The 16,497-nt window shown below is 38.2% G+C and overlaps 4 protein-coding genes across 7 annotated transcripts; 1 reads left to right on the top strand and 3 right to left on the bottom strand.

Moving 5' to 3' along the window:
* Positions 1-21: 21 nt before the first annotated feature.
* Positions 22-4,762, bottom strand: LOC132699807 (cyclin-dependent kinase 20). 2 transcript variants are annotated; one of them, XM_060666708.1, is made up of 4 exons: positions 4,073-4,752; positions 3,830-4,018; positions 918-1,154; positions 22-868 (listed from the first exon to the last, which is right to left on the bottom strand). In XM_060666708.1, exons 1-4 carry the CDS (start codon positions 4,253-4,255, stop codon positions 497-499), a joined length of 981 nt encoding a protein of 326 aa, XP_060522691.1. In that variant the 5' UTR covers positions 4,256-4,752; the 3' UTR covers positions 22-496. The 2 variants fall into 2 exon arrangements, with proteins under 2 accessions (XP_060522691.1, XP_060522700.1); XM_060666717.1 differs by lacking the exon at positions 3,830-4,018 and having other exon boundaries at positions 4,073-4,762.
* A 1,020-nt stretch (positions 4,763-5,782) lies between these two features.
* On the bottom strand, positions 5,783-7,563 carry LOC132699838 (F-actin-capping protein subunit alpha). Its single transcript, XM_060666763.1, has 3 exons — positions 7,256-7,563; positions 6,936-7,189; positions 5,783-6,873 (listed from the first exon to the last, which is right to left on the bottom strand). Exons 1-3 carry the CDS (start codon positions 7,513-7,515, stop codon positions 6,521-6,523), a joined length of 867 nt encoding a protein of 288 aa, XP_060522746.1. The 5' UTR covers positions 7,516-7,563; the 3' UTR covers positions 5,783-6,520.
* Position 7,564: 1 nt separating this feature from the next.
* Positions 7,565-8,872, top strand: LOC132699844 (apoptosis regulator BAX-like). Of its 2 annotated transcripts, XM_060666783.1 has the most exons (4): positions 7,565-7,681; positions 7,769-8,252; positions 8,319-8,489; positions 8,541-8,872. In XM_060666783.1, the coding sequence occupies exons 2-4, from the start codon at positions 7,842-7,844 to the stop codon at positions 8,652-8,654; spliced, it is 696 nt and encodes a 231-aa protein (XP_060522766.1). In that variant the 5' UTR covers positions 7,565-7,681; positions 7,769-7,841; the 3' UTR covers positions 8,655-8,872. The 2 variants fall into 2 exon arrangements, with proteins under 2 accessions (XP_060522766.1, XP_060522757.1); XM_060666774.1 differs by lacking the exon at positions 7,565-7,681 and having other exon boundaries at positions 7,694-8,252; positions 8,541-8,871.
* A 5-nt stretch (positions 8,873-8,877) lies between these two features.
* LOC132699791 (threonine--tRNA ligase 1, cytoplasmic) lies at positions 8,878-15,689 on the bottom strand. 2 transcript variants are annotated; one of them, XM_060666688.1, is made up of 11 exons: positions 15,479-15,689; positions 14,991-15,238; positions 14,695-14,944; positions 14,322-14,579; positions 14,108-14,254; positions 13,860-14,054; positions 13,730-13,800; positions 12,836-13,136; positions 12,603-12,781; positions 9,171-9,460; positions 8,878-9,110 (listed from the first exon to the last, which is right to left on the bottom strand). In XM_060666688.1, exons 1-11 carry the CDS (start codon positions 15,533-15,535, stop codon positions 8,965-8,967), a joined length of 2,142 nt encoding a protein of 713 aa, XP_060522671.1. In that variant the 5' UTR covers positions 15,536-15,689; the 3' UTR covers positions 8,878-8,964. The 2 variants fall into 2 exon arrangements, with proteins under 2 accessions (XP_060522671.1, XP_060522679.1); XM_060666696.1 differs by having other exon boundaries at positions 15,385-15,517.
* Between the last annotated feature and the right edge of the window lie 808 nt (positions 15,690-16,497).

Here is a 16,497-nt window from a genome sequence, read left to right as displayed (position 1 = left end):
TAATCTGGCTTCCGTCATCTCATATCATTCATTCTTTTGTTTAAATATTGCTCTGATTGATTTCACACGGCTTGCAAATAATTACAGGCGGAAACTCTTTTGTTTTCATTTTCAAAAGCAAACAATTTTATTAATGAGATCAATTTTTTGCACATTTGTTTTTTTGTCTTGACCACGTTTACAAAACAAAAAAGTTAAAATTAGTGAAAATTTCAAAAGTGTCAAAACACTAAATGCACAAATTCCTTGAAAAAATACCTCGATGTGTCAAGTTGAAATTTTCAAAAAATACTACTTCTACCCTGTATAAGAGGCTTCAGCAAAAACGCACGGATAGTACAACTAATTCGAGATATCCAGATAAAAATAGGAAATAAGTTTCCCGTTTGCATTCCGCTTTATTAAATGGTTTCGAAAATTGCTGACTTCGTTGCAGGACGATCTTTATAACGCCATTATTGGTATTAAAATAAAATAAAGCTCCGAATATCATCTATTAAATGCCGTTTATTTTGTCGATAATTTCGTCGAAGTCTTCTATATAAAAGGAGGGGATTTCAATTTTGGTTTCTTCGGGATTCGGCATATCATACAGAGCCGCCGGTTTTGGTTCCACAGCGAAGAAATGATGGTTCAGACACTGTTTTGCTTGGAGCCGGTTGTTATCGTTATAACAAATTAAATTCTTAATGAGCTCCAGAGTCGGTTCGTCCGCTTTGGGTATCATAATCCTCCAGCTTCTGGCATTGCTCTCCCGAAACCTAATTTTGTTATAGTCGGGTAAGTCCTTCACGCCAGGCCAGTTGCGTTCGTTCGGGGTACCCAAAGCGTTCAGCACGATCGCCAACTGCTCTATATCCGATTCCCCCTAAACTATTACCTTCGTAATATTGTTCGGTCGGGCCAGTTCTACTTACAGGAAATAGGGGGGCGCGGTTGATCATCTCTGCCAAAATGCATCCCACCGACCATAAATCCACGGAATTGGTGTACGTCCTGGAACCGTACAACAGTTCTGGAGCCCGGTACCACCTCGTAGCGACTTGGTGGGAGTACAGCCGTCGCTTATCTTTATCGTAAATCCTGGCAAGTCCAAAGTCGGCTATTTTCAACACTCTGCATGGGCTTATCAGCAAATTTCCCGGTTTTATATCCTAAAAACCAGGTCGTTGACAGTAAGCGAACTCCGTCTGGGAACACCATGTTTAAAAAGTAAGGTGACTTTTAAGTTTTATCAAAAATTATTTATTTATTTATCAAAATTAATGTGGTCCCCTTCAAATATATATATATATATATATATATATATATATATATATATATATATATATATATATATATATATATATATATATATATATATATATATATATATATATATATATATATATATTCCGGGATATCATCCGTTCGCTTGTTGAACTCCGACTGGAATCCCGCAAACGCTTCGCCAAAATCTCAGCGTCGTCGTCGATATATGTGCCAACGTTTTTTTCGAATACTCGAAGCACTTTCTGGTATAGCCCTGAGTCCTTCCAGAGATTTTATTTTATCTCCTAAATCGTTCCAAACCTACTTCTTTTCATGAGTTTTTTGAGTTTTGGAAACAGAAAAAGAGAATATGGTGGCTGAGTTATAATTATGGTTTTGTTTTTGGCCAAAAAATTGGACACAAGCAACGGTGAGTGAGCAGTTGCATTAACGTGATGCAAAATCCATGAATTGTTTTCCCACATTCGGACGTTTTTTTCATATTGATTCTCGCAAACGGCGCATAATTTCAAGGTAATAATCTTTACTAACTGTACCACCTTGTGGTAAGAACTCTGGATGTACTAAGCCACGATAATCAAAGAAAACAGTAAGCAAAACATTGACATTTGATTGAACTTGTACTTTTTTCGATCTTGGGGACTCTATGTTCTTCCATTTGGGCGACTAAGCTTTGGTTTCGATGTCATAACCCATAACCCATGATTCATCCCCAATTATGACCTTTTTGAGCATATCAGGGTCATCATTGTCGTCGTTTAACATCTCATGAGCGATGCTCCTTCGACGGTCCTTTTCAAAATTAAGCAGTTCCGAAACAATTTTGGCTACTACGCGATTCAAGATCAAAACTTCGGAAAAAATTGCATAGCACTAGCCCATAGTGATAGTGATTCGACGATTTTTCAACGCTTGCATCAGTTATTGACGTGCTGTTGTGAACATTTCAAGTGTTTTGTAGCACTATATTCCATTTTTTACACAAAATTTTATGCAACTTCTTTGTTCCATGTTTTTTTAACAGTAGAAAATCGCCCAGCACACAAAATATGGGTAACGTTTCGGTCTCAAAAAAATCGAAGATCGAATGTACGTAGCCCGACCAATTGCAAAAATCACATTACTTTTTCAACAAACCTCGTACACCGCGAAAACTGACCAATCAGATTAGGTGTTCTGTTTCGGTTAGTTTTGGTTTGCTGCGTATGTGCGAATGGACAATAACAATAACCCAGGAAACAGAATATCAAATTTGATTGGGCAGTTTTGGCTCTGGCTAGATCAGTGGTTCCCAGACTTTTTTCTAATTGACGTCTTTCAAAATTTGCTAGTTCCGTTGGGGCCGGCTGTTACATTTCTACCATATTCCCAAAAATCGACAAAGAATATCAACGCCTAGGGAACTAGGAGGCTAGATCAAGGATCATAATGTTTGAGGCAAATCTTATTTAAAGCGAGACGGGTAGTAATAAGGATTGTTTTCTTTGTTAGATGCGTTAATACGAAGTGCACAAGACTGTATAATAAGAGATTGTTGATATTATTTCTCAATTTTTCAACCCGTTGAGGATAAATCGTTTGGGTTCAGTTATTTTGTGAATTTCAATCGGTTATCCTTGTTTGAACAAAGTGGTTATGATATATTTTGACTATTTTTGATGGTGACAATCTTGTGTATGGAGTAATAATTTAATTCTGGTTCTTAAATAGTAAATTGTTGTTGTGCATATGCTTGCTCTAATGTATACATAACCGGCAAAATAAAGTTAATTAATAAATAATAACTTCATATCGTTATTTTATAAATAAAGCATTGTAATTGTAATTTTTTTCATTGTTATACCTTCGCTTTGGTTTTTTTTCTACGCCCTACAATAAAATACCAACTTTTTGTAAAAAGTGTCACTTTAAAACGCCAACTTATCATAAAACGAAGGTATCCTGACACTGAAGTTGGAATCAGAACATTGACTGGTGTATTTTCCGACATAGACCATAAATCGTTTTTTTGAGATTGCAGCGCCATCTATCAAGATTATCGAGAATCAAAATGAAACCTTTGGACAAAGTATGAGGTCTTTGGGGCTTAGCGCCCGAATCTGTAATAAAAAGTGGAGGTTTCCATTTAGGATGTCAAAGTTGCCCTACTCCTGCAGTCATGATAGGTGTTATTGAAATTTTTTTTTAGTTAAATTTAAAAGCATATTCTGTTTTTGATCAATTATGTAATTCACACCTTTAGGCACCTGGTATACATACTTCTGAAAGAATACATACTATTTTCTGACCATTATACATATATTTTAAATGTCAGTTTTTTGAATTTCTAAGTTTATAAATTTTGCCCTTTTTTAAAAGGTTTTTTGGGAACTAAGAATATATCGGCAAAGTAATGAAACAACCAGAACTCCCCACTTATACAAATGAGCAAGAGAAAGACAACAATCCCCACTACTAAGCCTCCTCTTTCTAGTATAAAATTTGCGACACTTTCCTATCACTCCGCTGCCATTTCAGTTCAGATCAAGTTTATTGTCGATGATGGCAAAAATAGTACCCTGTGCATGATTTTTCTGGAATGCATGTAGCCTACACCTTTGAGCAACATTTTCGCGTAAGTTTTCACTTGAGCCAAGCTCAAGTCGACTTTGGAATTTTTAATAACGTCGGCCAAACTACAAGGCAAATACTCCATGATTAAAACCACCGCGCTTCCCATGCAAGTGATATCGAGTAAGTGAACGATCTGCAAATTGCATAGGATTCAAATCAAGACCGTTTCACATATCAAACCACTCACGTATTTAGACTTCAGCGCCCGCAACGCTAAGATTTCCCTCATCGTATTTTTCGGTATCGGAGCATCTGGATTGACCGGGATCTTTTTCATCGCCACCGTCCTCTTATCCCGCAAGTCGACACCTTTGAACACAAATCCGTGGGCCCCCTCGCCCGCCCGTCCCGTTATTTTGTAGCTTTCCATGCTTTAATTTTAAGTTCCCTTGAAATACTAAAGCGTTTGTAATGCTCGGTTTCCTTGACAACCGGACTGACGGTGGCATTCCACTATTTTTTTATTCCATAAATTGACAATTGGAACTATTTGGGGCTTAATTGATTGATTGCACGATAGATTTCTGTTGTATGTGGCCATTCATTAATAATTGTTTTTTTATATTGTTATTTTATTTAGATTGTAACAAAATGATTCACTTGAGAAGCACAATTTGTTTTTAAATGTTGAACACATTTGTTCATTAGAAGAAATTGCAATAATTAACATTAACAAATATTAACATTTTTGTAATAGGGGCAACCTTCCAGCGCAAAAACCGCGATATAATTAAATACCTATCCATTGACATCAAAATAATAATTTATTTAACTTTAGTTGGCTCGAAAAATAATGATTTTATCGTTATAAAGAGAAGGTATGTACATTAATAGTAAATGGTAGCCAGAAACGACTATTTAGCACAATCTAGAAGGGTTACCTACACAAGTATGACAAAGATACGTCAAATATTTAGTACTATACAGAGTACTGAGCCAAACTAATTGTTAAATTTTTAAATAAAACACCCGGTAAATCAATGAAGAGCCACATTTTATCTAAGATATATGAGTTAAATCTTAATATTTTGAGCTCAGGATGCTACAGTTCATTCATTTCCCATTATTAATGGATTATGCTCCATATGTTTCCCCATGAAGTTACTGTCAATTGTCATTCAACAATCAACATGGTGACTTTTTCAGCTACTATTTTGTTAAAATATACCCAGACGCCATTAAATTTTCCTGGAAAAAACGCATTACCTGTTTAAGGGTGGCTTCCCACGGCCCGTGTTTTTGCAGGCCCAGACGCGCCTTATCAAGACAGTCGCTTGAGGTGGCGCGACGGATCCGCAGCGAGTCGGTAAATTCAAAGACGCGAACCGGCGCGGCGCGTTCATGCCTGTGCAGACGTGGGGTAGACAGACATCTTCATTGTTTTTGCAGCTCTACAACAAGTTGTTTTGGTGTTTTTTAAGCGTTAATACGGAGTGGACGAACGAAATTACTTACACATTTATTAATTTATATGAAAATGAACCCGCGTTATGGAATACAAAAAGTGACCGTCATAAAAACCGAAACGAGCAGCACGATTCGCGGAGTCGTATTCAAGATAAATTAAAAGACAGTACTAGTGGCATTACGATTATGTATGACAGCGGCTGCGGCAACAGTTTTTTCTTCCGACATTACTGATAATCACCAAAAACAAGTTGTTAGCAATCACTAACCCCGAACACCAGTAAACACAAAAATATGTAGACAGCTCATTTGTTTTGAAAAGGTACTTAGGCACAAACACGCCGCGCCGTGGGAAGCCACCTTAAGATAGCGGATTAGAAAGGAAATGGTGCCAAGTGGATGATTATAATTATTATTAATTACCTTTTTGGTGAAAGAGCATTAAACAATTTTTCAATAATCAAATAACTAGAGAATGAAACGCGACTAATCAATCAATATCTTTTTATTTAAAAATAACCCATACAACGGTTTACTCTAACAAGATATAAATTATTTTTGTTTATTAAATATTCACGGAATAACCCTTGGGCCTTATGACTCCCACTGCCCTTTCATTCCCTTGCAACATTAAAATTAACAAATAAAAACTATAATACTCAAATAGTTCTTTTTAAAAATAATTAAAACCTGAAAATTAGTAAAGTTAGGTCAAACAACAAAATCAAATGTTGCTTGGATGGGATATTTTGGAGTTTCCTTCTTGCTGTATTTATAACTAGGCCAAAGATAGGATTTATTCAAACCATATTAATTTATGTATTATATTTTACGCGTTTTCCGCCCAATAGCAACCCTAAAATTTGAAACTCCTATTTCCTATTCTTATATTAAAAAAAAAAAAAATGTTTTTACGTAAAAAATTATAAATGTAAAATATTTATATAAAAGAACAGTATACATATTAAAGGTCCTCCATAAAAAAAATCATTACTATTACACTTTTCTAATGCACAATCAGGGCACTGCGCCACATTTTGTTCCTGTAATTAAAAAAAAACCAATAGGAGAGAGGCAAAAATGGGCATTAGTAAAAAAAGGACCGCCTCCTCCTTCACACAATTCTAGGCGCATTCGCTTTATTATTTTTCCTTCTTCATTTATATCCTAGTACAATAATCTGCTGGTTGGCTAGTTCTTTATGTACATGGTAGGTCCCCCAAACCGGTCACTGCGTTTTTAACTCTTTGCCGATACTATAGGAAACAATTTTATTCCAATCGATTTTGGTGCGGGTTACTGGCAAGAGCCGACGCAGCGCTTTGAATGTCGAATCTGACATAGTCTGGTAGTTTTCCGATATCGCCGTTTGATACATGTTTTCCGCGGTTTCTATGGCCTGAACTATTTCCTTTACAGTCTGTGATTCTGTAGATACACTTACTGTTTCTTTGATTTCTTTAGTGCTCACTAACTGAACGTTGCCCTCTTCGTAATAGTGTACCTGAACTTTTAGAACGCCACGTACCTCGGCAGTGGCAGATCCGTTTAGAGTAATGAACCACTGGCTTCGCCACCGACCTAAATATTGGTTGGAAAGGTAACAAAAATGCAAAAATTATTATTATTATTAAAAAACTTACCATTCCAAAAGTTCTTTGGCTGAAATTGATGGTCCTCTATACACGCAGTCAGGGTGATAACTCCACCCTGGCTCTTGCCAACAACACTACACACTCCATCTTTGTAGTGGTTGCGCGTATACTGCACGAATTCGGTGTCCAGCGCGGCCCTCCAAGGCTCGACAGTCGCATCGGGAGAGTAAGCTTGATAATCTGAGGCTTCTTTTCTCAAATGGTCGTACTTAAAACTTTGCTTACTTCGAGGATCAAAGAACCTACAAAACCAAAGAACAAAAAGGGTATTTATGCTACAAAAGAACTATAAGCAAAAAAGTGCCAACCTGTTATTCCCTAAATCGTTGTATTCCGTAATAAGCACCAAATGGTCAGCGTTTTCGATTCGCACGGGCGTCAACTGGTCTTTGTTATATTGCGCAAAGGCCCCACTGGCCCCTTCCTTAAGCAGGTCATCGTCGTCCAACAATTTGCGGACGTCGTTAAAGACCTCGTTAAACTCACCCGGGGGTGAGTGCAGGATGAAATCGGACACGATTCGCACCTTTTCCTGGTCACTTATCACTTCGTCCCCATCCGACGCCATGTTTAGGTTGGGTTTTCGCACAAGCGACAAGCGCTAAACATGTCAAAACGTCGATGATGTCACTCGGCTCTGAGTCACAGATATTCTAAATTCCCTAAGGCGAGCACTTGGCCCTATAAATTTAAGCTTTTTGTTTTGAAGAAGAAGAAAATTTCGAACTACTGCGGTAGGTCAACCGGACTCCACCGATCTGTTCAAACATTTTTTTGCCGGGTTATTAGGTTAGGTAATTTTAAATTTTAGATTATTTTAGGCCGCTAGGATTTAAGTCCGATTTTTTTTTGTACGCACATGTTAGTTTCGGTATAAAGTTTTCAAAAATTTCAATGGCTAGTGGAGGAGATCAGCCTGACGGAAACGACGAAATCAACAAGCCGAGCACATCGCAAGTTCGAGATGAGCCCGATATATCTCGTAACATATCAAGGCGCGGCCCGTTTTCCGATTTTAGAGATAACATAGAAATTCCGGCTCGAGAAGACGTAATTAACGAAACTAATGGTCTATATCTCCAACATTTGGCCAGGGAAATATCCGAATTAGGCATGGAACTAGGCAATCAGCTGCGAGACTCTCGGTTTTTTACTAGACCTAGCAACCTGAGGAGCCTCAGAGAGTTGGCCGACAGGTTCGCTGAATCGCCACAGCGACAATGGGTGCTTGAACAGGCTCAAAACGTTGATCTCGACTCTTTAAACTCTCAGAATTTTCAGCAACTGCTCAATGGCCTTTTTCAAGTAGGTATTTTTTTAATTGTGACACATGTCAGGCCATGTCACATTTTCTCATAAAAATCTTTTTAGGAAGACGGAGCCACATGGGAAAGGGTGCTGGTGCTGTTTTATTTCTGTACTGATTTGTCTATAAGAGCCATTCAAGAAAAGTTTATAAACTATTTTGTACGGATCTACAACTGGACAACTGTATTCTTCAGTGGGCGGTTCTCCTATTGGATTCAGCAGCAGGGGGGATGGGTATGTATTTATTAACATTTTGAAAGTTGTGCTATTATTTTTTTCTGTTAGAGTGCTGTGTTGGGAAGTCCCGTTGATTACACTATCACCGCGAAGTTGTCTTTGTTAGGGGTGTGTTGTGCCACCGTGCTGGCCCTCTGTTATTTCCTGAAGTCAAAAAAGTGAACCACCCATGTTGCTGTTGTTGCGATTCTTCACTGCCAGCCTGTCAGTTCCTGTATTGATCTGTATTATTTTGTACATTGTCTCTTTTTTGATTTTTTACGTGAAGAGCCACATTTAATCTTGTTGTATATTCTATTAATGGCCCTATTTTTCTATTTATGAATTTGTTACTTTTTTTTTTTAATATACGGGTTTGAACCTCCTGTTGTGATTAAAAGTCCCATTGCCGTCTCGATAGTCTTTTATTAACTTTAAAATAAAAATGGATCCATAAATTACGTTAACTTAAACGTAGTAGAGATAAATGTGTTTAAAATTTATCGTCGCCTGTTTCGTAATTGTCGCGCAGCAGTCCGAGCTTGGCTATCAGGTCGGCAACCGACATCTCGCCACGCACCGCATTATCACGCGTGCGCACGTTCACTGTTCCGCTGGACCGTTCCTTTTCGCCAACCACTACAAAGTGACAAATTATGAATCGCAACTCCTCCCAATCCTCTCTCCCACCATTCTCACCCAAAATAAAATTAAACTGCGCTAATTGGCCGTTGCGAATTTTTTTGTTGAGGGTATCTCCCGCGTCTGTGTCCACCTCGGCCATAAAGCCGGCATCGTGAAGCTGCACCCGCACCTCCTCCGCATATTGGTCATAGTTGGGGCCTACCGGCACGACCATCACTTGCCTCGGCGACAGCCAGAACGGCCACTTTCCGCCGTAGGACTCTGTCAAGATGGCTATCATGCGTTCGACTGAGCCTAGAATGGCCCGGTGAATGATGACGGGCCGCCTCTTCTCCCCGCTCTCCCTATGGTTAAAATTAAATTAAAATTAAAAATTTTATTTACGCATATTTACATTATCATTACAATATAGTTTAACCTAAGAAAAATAGTAACACCAATACTTACAGTTGCTAAACTACCAAGTTTTGATTAAAAACAGTCATCTTCACTTTGCAATTAAAACTACTGAGGGTCAGAATATATATATCAATATGCTCATTATTTGTGAGTAAAATATTTGTCAGCTTGCACATTCGATTCATAGGCGAGTTAATGCCATAGTTGGTCCTATGAAAATCAATATTAAAAACAGCCTTATTTCTTGCATTAATAGGAGAAATATGAAAACCAACAGATGCCAGACGATCTGGTGAATCCAACAAGTTATTAAGGAAATTGTATAATGTTGCAATGTCAAAAAATATGTGCCTACTCTCCAAAGATGTCAGATTCAGAAGCTTTATAATCTCCTTGTAGTTTATATCTTCAAATGACATTCCCAATTTAAAACCTATCCCTCTAAGGAACTTACGCTGCACACGCTCTATTCTTTCCTTGTGAATTGCATGGTTGCCAGACACAGCTAACATACTCTAAAATTGAACGCACAAGCGCACAGTACAGCTCCCTATACGCAAAGATGTTCTCAAAACCCGTCAAAGTCCGAAAAACAAACCCAAGTCATCGAACAGCTCTGTTAGTCATAAAATCAATGTGATATGTAAATGTGAGCTCCGAATCGAGCCAAACTCCAAGATCTTTAACTAGGTTCTGTCTCTCGACCATGGCATTCTGGTAAGGAAGCTCTCAGGGATGGGAATCTTTGGAGACCTTCTAAGTTGGTTTCGCAGTAATATCACTAACCGGAAGCAATCAGTTAAAGTTAGAAATTACATTTCGTTAGAGACTATTGTGACGTCTGGTGTCCCACAAGGGGGACATCTTTCCACATTCCGTTTTAATGGTGAAGTATTATTCAATCAATTCATGTCATGGCATACAAACGTACTCACATACGTCAATAAGAAGAAAATAATCAATCACAGATTAAATTAGCCTATACAATTATAATAAAATCGATATCTAACATACTTGAATATTACAAAGTCCTGCTTGACCACTGCTCATGTGTTCATTGAAATGACAATAATCTAAAGGGTCATTCGCTAAAATTGTGTACTGAACCCTATCACGGAGTTTACCAGATCATATTGTGATTGCACCTATCCTGAACAGCTTTAAGAATAGACTTGAAAATGTAAATAGAAAGTCAAAGGAATGTCAACGTGTGACTTCTGTATATAGTGTATATTAAACTGCAGTTTTACTGGCTTTGCCGCCTACTGCCTAATGGTATAATAATAATAATAAATCAATAACGTAAAATGTTTTAGCAACCAAGGGTACTTTAAGTTGCTTCACTTTCGGTGCTTTAATATTTTATGAAAGAGTGCTAAAAATTTTATTAAGCAACGTCGGGATCATTTGGACACCTTTTTAGACGGCGATAAGCTGGTATAAACTCGAGTGATAGTCCCGAACCTCGCTGTTGCATCCTGTAAGCTGGAGATTTACATAAATGAGATTTCTCGAAATAATAGGGGGACCGGAAAGCAATGTTTTTGTGCATGCGAATATTTGTTCACAACTTATTGTGATTAGAACGTCGTCAAGATACACTTAAAAGTAAGAGTGGATTATTGACGTGTGATCATTAAAACAAAATTTTTTCATAGAAATGGCAAGTGAAAAACCCAACGAGTTACATATTCGACAATGTATGTTGTTTCAGTTCCGGGTAGCACCAACTGCTACAAAAAACATTTGTGATGTTTACCCAAGCAGATGTTCGCAAACGCCAAAGATGGTTTAGATCAGGTAATTTTGACCGTCCCGATTCACCTTGATCGGGAAGACTAGCAACTTTTGATAATGACCTATTAAAGGCAAAAGTGGAAGCAGATCCTGGTCCGACAATTAAAAAGCTGTCGCAAGCACTTAACCACAACCTTGGTCGAATATTGAAAAGCATTTGGTACAGATAGGTAAGCGAAGCAGAGCAGGTGTTTGGGTTCCACATGACTTATCCGAGGTAAACAAAGCTAATCAGACTACCATGTGCTAGAAACACACAAAGGAAGGATTTTTGGAACGCTTGATTACTGGAGAAATGAGTATATGACAATCTGAAAAGAAGGTGCTCTTGTGTTTGGTGGGGTATTTGCGGAATTGTACACACTGAAGTTCTGGAACCTGGGCAAACAGTCAATGTCCAGTTTTGGTAAAGGGAAAGACCACATAGCGCAAAGAAAGCAGTCGATAAAATACGACCTGGGTTGTGAGCTACTATCTCAACCACCATACTCACCTGATATTGTTCCATCTAATCATCTTTTGTTTAGATCACTGTAAAGTTTCCCAGCTGGAAAGAAATTTATCAATGTGGATGTTATCACTTACCACTTACTTTAAAAATCAACCAGTTAATTTATTTTCATTAGGCATTGAAAATTTATTAAGAGGACAAAAGGTCATTGACAATAATGGCAATTATGTTATTGATTAAAAATGAAACCAAACAAAAATATATGTAGTTTAAATAAATTATAAAAAACGGACGTTACTTTCAGTTCCCCCTACTATATTGAGAAAACCTAACCTGCCAGAATTCAGATTAAGCTTCTCTGGAGTTTAAAAGTTAACTGGCACTCCATATGACAAGACAGAATAAAATATCATCAGACCTAGACAAATTTCTTACATCAAAAACAGCACTATTTAGTATCTTACTCAAATAATCTATATGTGGATCTCGGCATAATAAATTATCAATTTGCACGCACAGAAATTTTAATGCTGGCGTTCGAGTATTGTGATCAGCGAGAATACCAATATACTTATATAACTGCATTAATATTGTTTGATGACAGAGAGACCATGTTGTCTATTTCACCATTGTAAAGCAAATCATCTATGTAAATTCAAGATAAAGGAGGCCGCAAGACAAAGCCTTGGGGATCGTCTATGTTGATATTGAAGTATGAATCTATGAGTTGAATACTTGTAGAGAACTTGTAAAGCTACAGGTTTTGTAGTAGGTGAGACACAAAATTGCCTGCCTGCTTAGTGCGCGGAGGCGCAACGCGAAAAAGGGGTGGCACTCACGAAACGAACGATAAGTTGAATCGGATGGGCAGCTGAAAATCTAGCTGGATGGTGGCGCACTGAAACGATCGGCGCAACGCGTCCTTGATGGTGATGTCGATTTTGGGTCCGTAGAACGCACCGTCGCCCGGATTCTCCTTCCACGGCTGCCCGAAATCGTCGAGACTTTCGCTAAGCGCCTGGAACGCGTCGTGAAATGTAATTTCGCTTTTGATGCCCACCTTCCCCAGTACCTTTTCGGCTTCGTTCCACATTTCAACCTCACCGAGGTACTTGTCCGGCCTCGTGCTCAGCACCAGGTCGAACGTGAAACCGAAGATGGAGTAAATGTGTTTGAGAAAGTCGAGGGCGCCCTTCATCTCGTCCTTGATCTGTTCGGGCGCGCAAAAGATGTGCGCGTCGTCCTGCTGGAAGCGGCGCACTCTGGTTAGACCAGTCAGCGCGCCAGACAGCTCGTTCCGGTGCAACACCCCAAAATCGGCAAGCCGGAGGGGCAGCTCGCGCCACGACCGGATGCGGTTGTCAAAAATTAAACTGAAACCCCATTTTAAGAGTATCAAGCGAGAGCAGTTTTGTTTGTTTATTTATATATTTCTCGCCTTACATAAAAATCCCAAAATCAGGTAAAATTTTGTCGAAGTGACAGAAATTATTATTATTATTATTAAGTTATTTCAGTAGCACTCAGTAGTCACAAGAATTATGGGACTTTGATTTCTGATGAATCCAACTTGCTGACGTTTCACCAATCATCCCCGCTGGCTTCTTTAGAACTTAACTGCAACTGAAGAAGCCAACGGGGATGATTGGCGAAACGTCAGTAAGTTTCATTCATTAACAATTGATGCAGTAGGAATCCAGATGGTTTTTATATAGTATTACTGTAGCCTGTGGAAGTTTCTATCCAAAATAATGAGATTTCCTAACAACCCAACATTGGAAATAATTCATTACACATTCCACATTTACAATTATAATTAGAATTTACAATTATAATTAGGATTTAAATTTGAAAAGAAAAGTTTTACAGAACCTAGGTGAATAAACACCTGTAATGTGCCAAAATGAATATTTTATTTTGCAGAATTGTTGAAGAGTTGAAGGGATGTTGTAGCGGAAAAACTCACCAATGGCCTGGGCAGTTCATGGGTTTCAGCGCGAATTTATCCTTTTCCACGTCAAAGGAGAACATATTGTCCTGCAAAAAAAAAAGAATTTTTGACTTAGCAAATCGTTTCCTGGTTACATGGACCTAACCGCATAGTGGGCCCAATGCCCCGAGGTTTGCCACAACTTGGAGTTGTAAATGTTGGGAGTAACAACCTCTTGGAATCCCCGTTTCCGGTACTCTTTTCTTATAAGATCCACCAGAGAGTTGTAAATGTGGGCACCTCTTGGCTGGAAGAAGCATGAGCCCGGGGACAGTTCGTGGAAAAAGAATAACTCTTGCTCCTGCATAATAGGACAAAAAATCTTCATTAGCAAACTCACATTATGACCACTACCTTTCCGATTTTTCGGTGATCCCTTTTGGCAGCCTCCTCTTGGAACTTCTCCCACTCTTTCAGTTGCTTATTGTCAGGAAAGCTGATACCATAAACGCGCTGTAGCGTTTCCGCATCGGCTTTGCCTTCCCAGTAAGTGGACGAATTCTAAAGATTTGAAGAAGAAACAGAACATGCATCAACAATTAAATATGTTGAAAAATATGGCACTCACTTTGGTTACTTTTAAGGCTTTTATTTTACCAGTATGCCTCACATGGGGCCCCCTACAAAGATCGATTAACGGGCCACATCTATAAACAGTTGTGGTGGGTGTGTTGACCTTTTCATTCAAGATTCTCACTTTGAACGGATTGTACTTAAACATCTCTAACAAGTCTTCCTTCTTCATTTCCAATCGTTCAAATGGCTGTTTCTCCTTGGCAATGTTTTTCATTAGACTTTCAACATGTGGAAAATCCGTTTGCGATATCTACATATATAGCAAAAATTAAAAACTTCTGCTAAGATATTTTTATATAATTATATGTATTTTGTTCATTTTCTTGATCAATTGAATATTAATAAAAACGACAATTTAATCTTACTCCTCTTTCATTGAGCCACATATCATAGTAAAACCCATTTTCAATTGGTGGACCATAACATAAACAGCCACCATAGATTCTCTCTAGTGCTTCTCCCAAAATGTGGGCTGTTGAATGCCAAAAAACAGCTTGCGCTTCTGGATCATCAAACTTTAGCAGTTCTACTTTACAATCGGTTTCTAATGGCCTGTCCAAGTCCCACAATACACTATTTACTTTGGAAATTACAGCATTGTCAGCCAAACCCTGACTAAAAAAACTTATTCATATGCCATTTTATTAAGATTGTTTCTTACCTGATGCCTTTCGCCACATCATACATAGTGGTTTTCCATGCTACACCTTCCACCACTTTACCATCTGGCAAAGTAATTTTAATAGACCCCTCGGGTTTGCTGTTGATTTCCGCGTCATACTGGGCCTTAAATTTGTTCCACAAAATTAGCCTTTCTTCTATAAAAGAAGGAGGAGGTTTTAATTCAGCAGCCGGAGACTTGTCGCCCGCCTCTGAACCGGCTTTCGCTTTTTCCTTCTTCATTTTTGCCTGGAAGAACGCAATGCACACTCAGACCAAGTAAAATGAAGCAACATATAAACGTTTAACGTCACTAGGATGTGATTGCATCATTTCCAGTTCCGCGAAAAATCAATGAACGGAAGGAAGGGCAGCAATCGACAAGAAATACCAACCAATGTGGCGAAACGTCTTTTTGCTGATACCCTAACCAAACTTAATACTTTGAGCATTATTTCAAACGGAATTACAAATAATAAAAGTTCATGCCTTTTCTTCTTTGTTGGGTTTGAGATCTTTAGCGAGTTTAGCCGAATTTTCTTCCATATTTAAACACAACTAGGTTAGGTAGAGTACCATGCAGCAACTGACTGTAACCACGTGATCTCATGCTTGCAAAGGTATTCGTTCGCAAAAAATTACAATCACAGGCATCGAAAAATGCCTATGACTACAACCATTCATCAATCATCTCATTAAAGAAGTGATAATAACGAATACATAAATAAAGTTATCAATGAAAGTAATCCTCATGATTTAGGTTCCAGCGCGGCATCTAGTGCCTAAAGTTCAAAACACATCAAGTTGCTTCGTTCGATACTAGATGACACCGCTAAATTTTTTGCGTTTCGTTTTTAAATGTGACACTAATTTGTGTGGAAGGCGACGAAAAAAAAGGATATGGATCAAATGCAAATTATATTTCTACAAAATTTTCAATTAACACGGTTAGTAGTGACCCTACCTACCTCGTTTCGATTCAGGGGCCCTAGTGACAGGTGGAAGGATGGTGAAATTTGGACAAGCGAGAAATAAAAAAGTCGTTTGACACTTTTTTTTGTCTCGACAATTGATTATCAATGAGTAAGATTTCAACGTTCGGGGACATCACCTCATTGGATCACGTGTTTTTGCTATCACCGAGTTTTAATTAATTCAAGTGGGCAACACGGTAAAAATAACGCACAACGTCGAATTCCTTGCTTTTATGGTGGCTAATCAAACTAAATTGATTGGTATTCAGATAAATAAGCATTTTGGGACCGTTTGATTGCGTATAATACGCATGTTCCAAGAGTGATTGTCATTCATTTTCTTTGATTCTACATTTTTTATAAATGGAATTTAATCTAGATTGAATTTGAGTTTCGTTTGTTTGAAGGATTCGAAAGGGCCTTGAAAGCGATTATTCAAACAATCCCTTCAAGTGTGCTTTGATACGGGCCCTCTGCTTTTCAACCCATTAATCAATTCTTGCTGCTTAAACTCCTTATTTCTTCAGTTTACAG

The sequence above is a fragment of the Cylas formicarius genome, unplaced genomic scaffold, assembly GCF_029955315.1.
Source record: "Cylas formicarius isolate icCylForm1 unplaced genomic scaffold, icCylForm1.1 PGA_scaffold_10__41_contigs__length_53128322, whole genome shotgun sequence".
Classification (NCBI taxonomy): Eukaryota; Metazoa; Arthropoda; class Insecta; order Coleoptera; family Brentidae; genus Cylas; species Cylas formicarius.
Note: the sequence above shows the minus strand (reverse complement) of the source record. Positions and strands in the feature narration are given on the sequence as shown.

Excerpts from the sequence above, each read along its gene's own strand:
- LOC132699838 (XM_060666763.1), bottom strand. The coding sequence starts at position 7,515 with ATGGCGTCGGATGGGGACGAAGTGATAAGTGACCAGGAAAAGGTGCGA. Across the intron at positions 7,190-7,255 it reads AACGATTTAGGGAATAACAG|GTTCTTTGATCCTCGAAGTA; the intron begins GTTGGCACTTTT and ends TTGGTTTTGTAG. Across the intron at positions 6,874-6,935 it reads GCCAAAGAACTTTTGGAATG|GTCGGTGGCGAAGCCAGTGG; the intron begins GTAAGTTTTTTA and ends ACCAATATTTAG.
- LOC132699791 (XM_060666688.1), bottom strand. The coding sequence starts at position 15,535 with ATGGAAGAAAATTCGGCTAAACTCGCTAAAGATCTCAAACCCAACAAA. Across the intron at positions 14,055-14,107 it reads ATCACCGAAAAATCGGAAAG|GAGCAAGAGTTATTCTTTTT; the intron begins GTAGTGGTCATA and ends CCTATTATGCAG. Across the intron at positions 9,461-12,602 it reads TTCAACTTATCGTTCGTTTC|GGAGAGCGGGGAGAAGAGGC; the intron begins GTGAGTGCCACC and ends TTTTAACCATAG.
- LOC132699807 (XM_060666708.1), bottom strand. The coding sequence starts at position 4,255 with ATGGAAAGCTACAAAATAACGGGACGGGCGGGCGAGGGGGCCCACGGA. Across the intron at positions 4,019-4,072 it reads GGGCGCTGAAGTCTAAATAC|ATCGTTCACTTACTCGATAT; the intron begins GTGAGTGGTTTG and ends TGCAATTTGCAG. Across the intron at positions 1,155-3,829 it reads CCAGAAAAATCATGCACAGG|GATATAAAACCGGGAAATTT; the intron begins GTACTATTTTTG and ends CCTGGTTTTTAG.
- LOC132699844 (XM_060666783.1), top strand. The coding sequence starts at position 7,842 with ATGGCTAGTGGAGGAGATCAGCCTGACGGAAACGACGAAATCAACAAG. Across the intron at positions 8,253-8,318 it reads TGCTCAATGGCCTTTTTCAA|GAAGACGGAGCCACATGGGA; the intron begins GTAGGTATTTTT and ends AAATCTTTTTAG. Across the intron at positions 8,490-8,540 it reads TTCAGCAGCAGGGGGGATGG|AGTGCTGTGTTGGGAAGTCC; the intron begins GTATGTATTTAT and ends TTTTTCTGTTAG.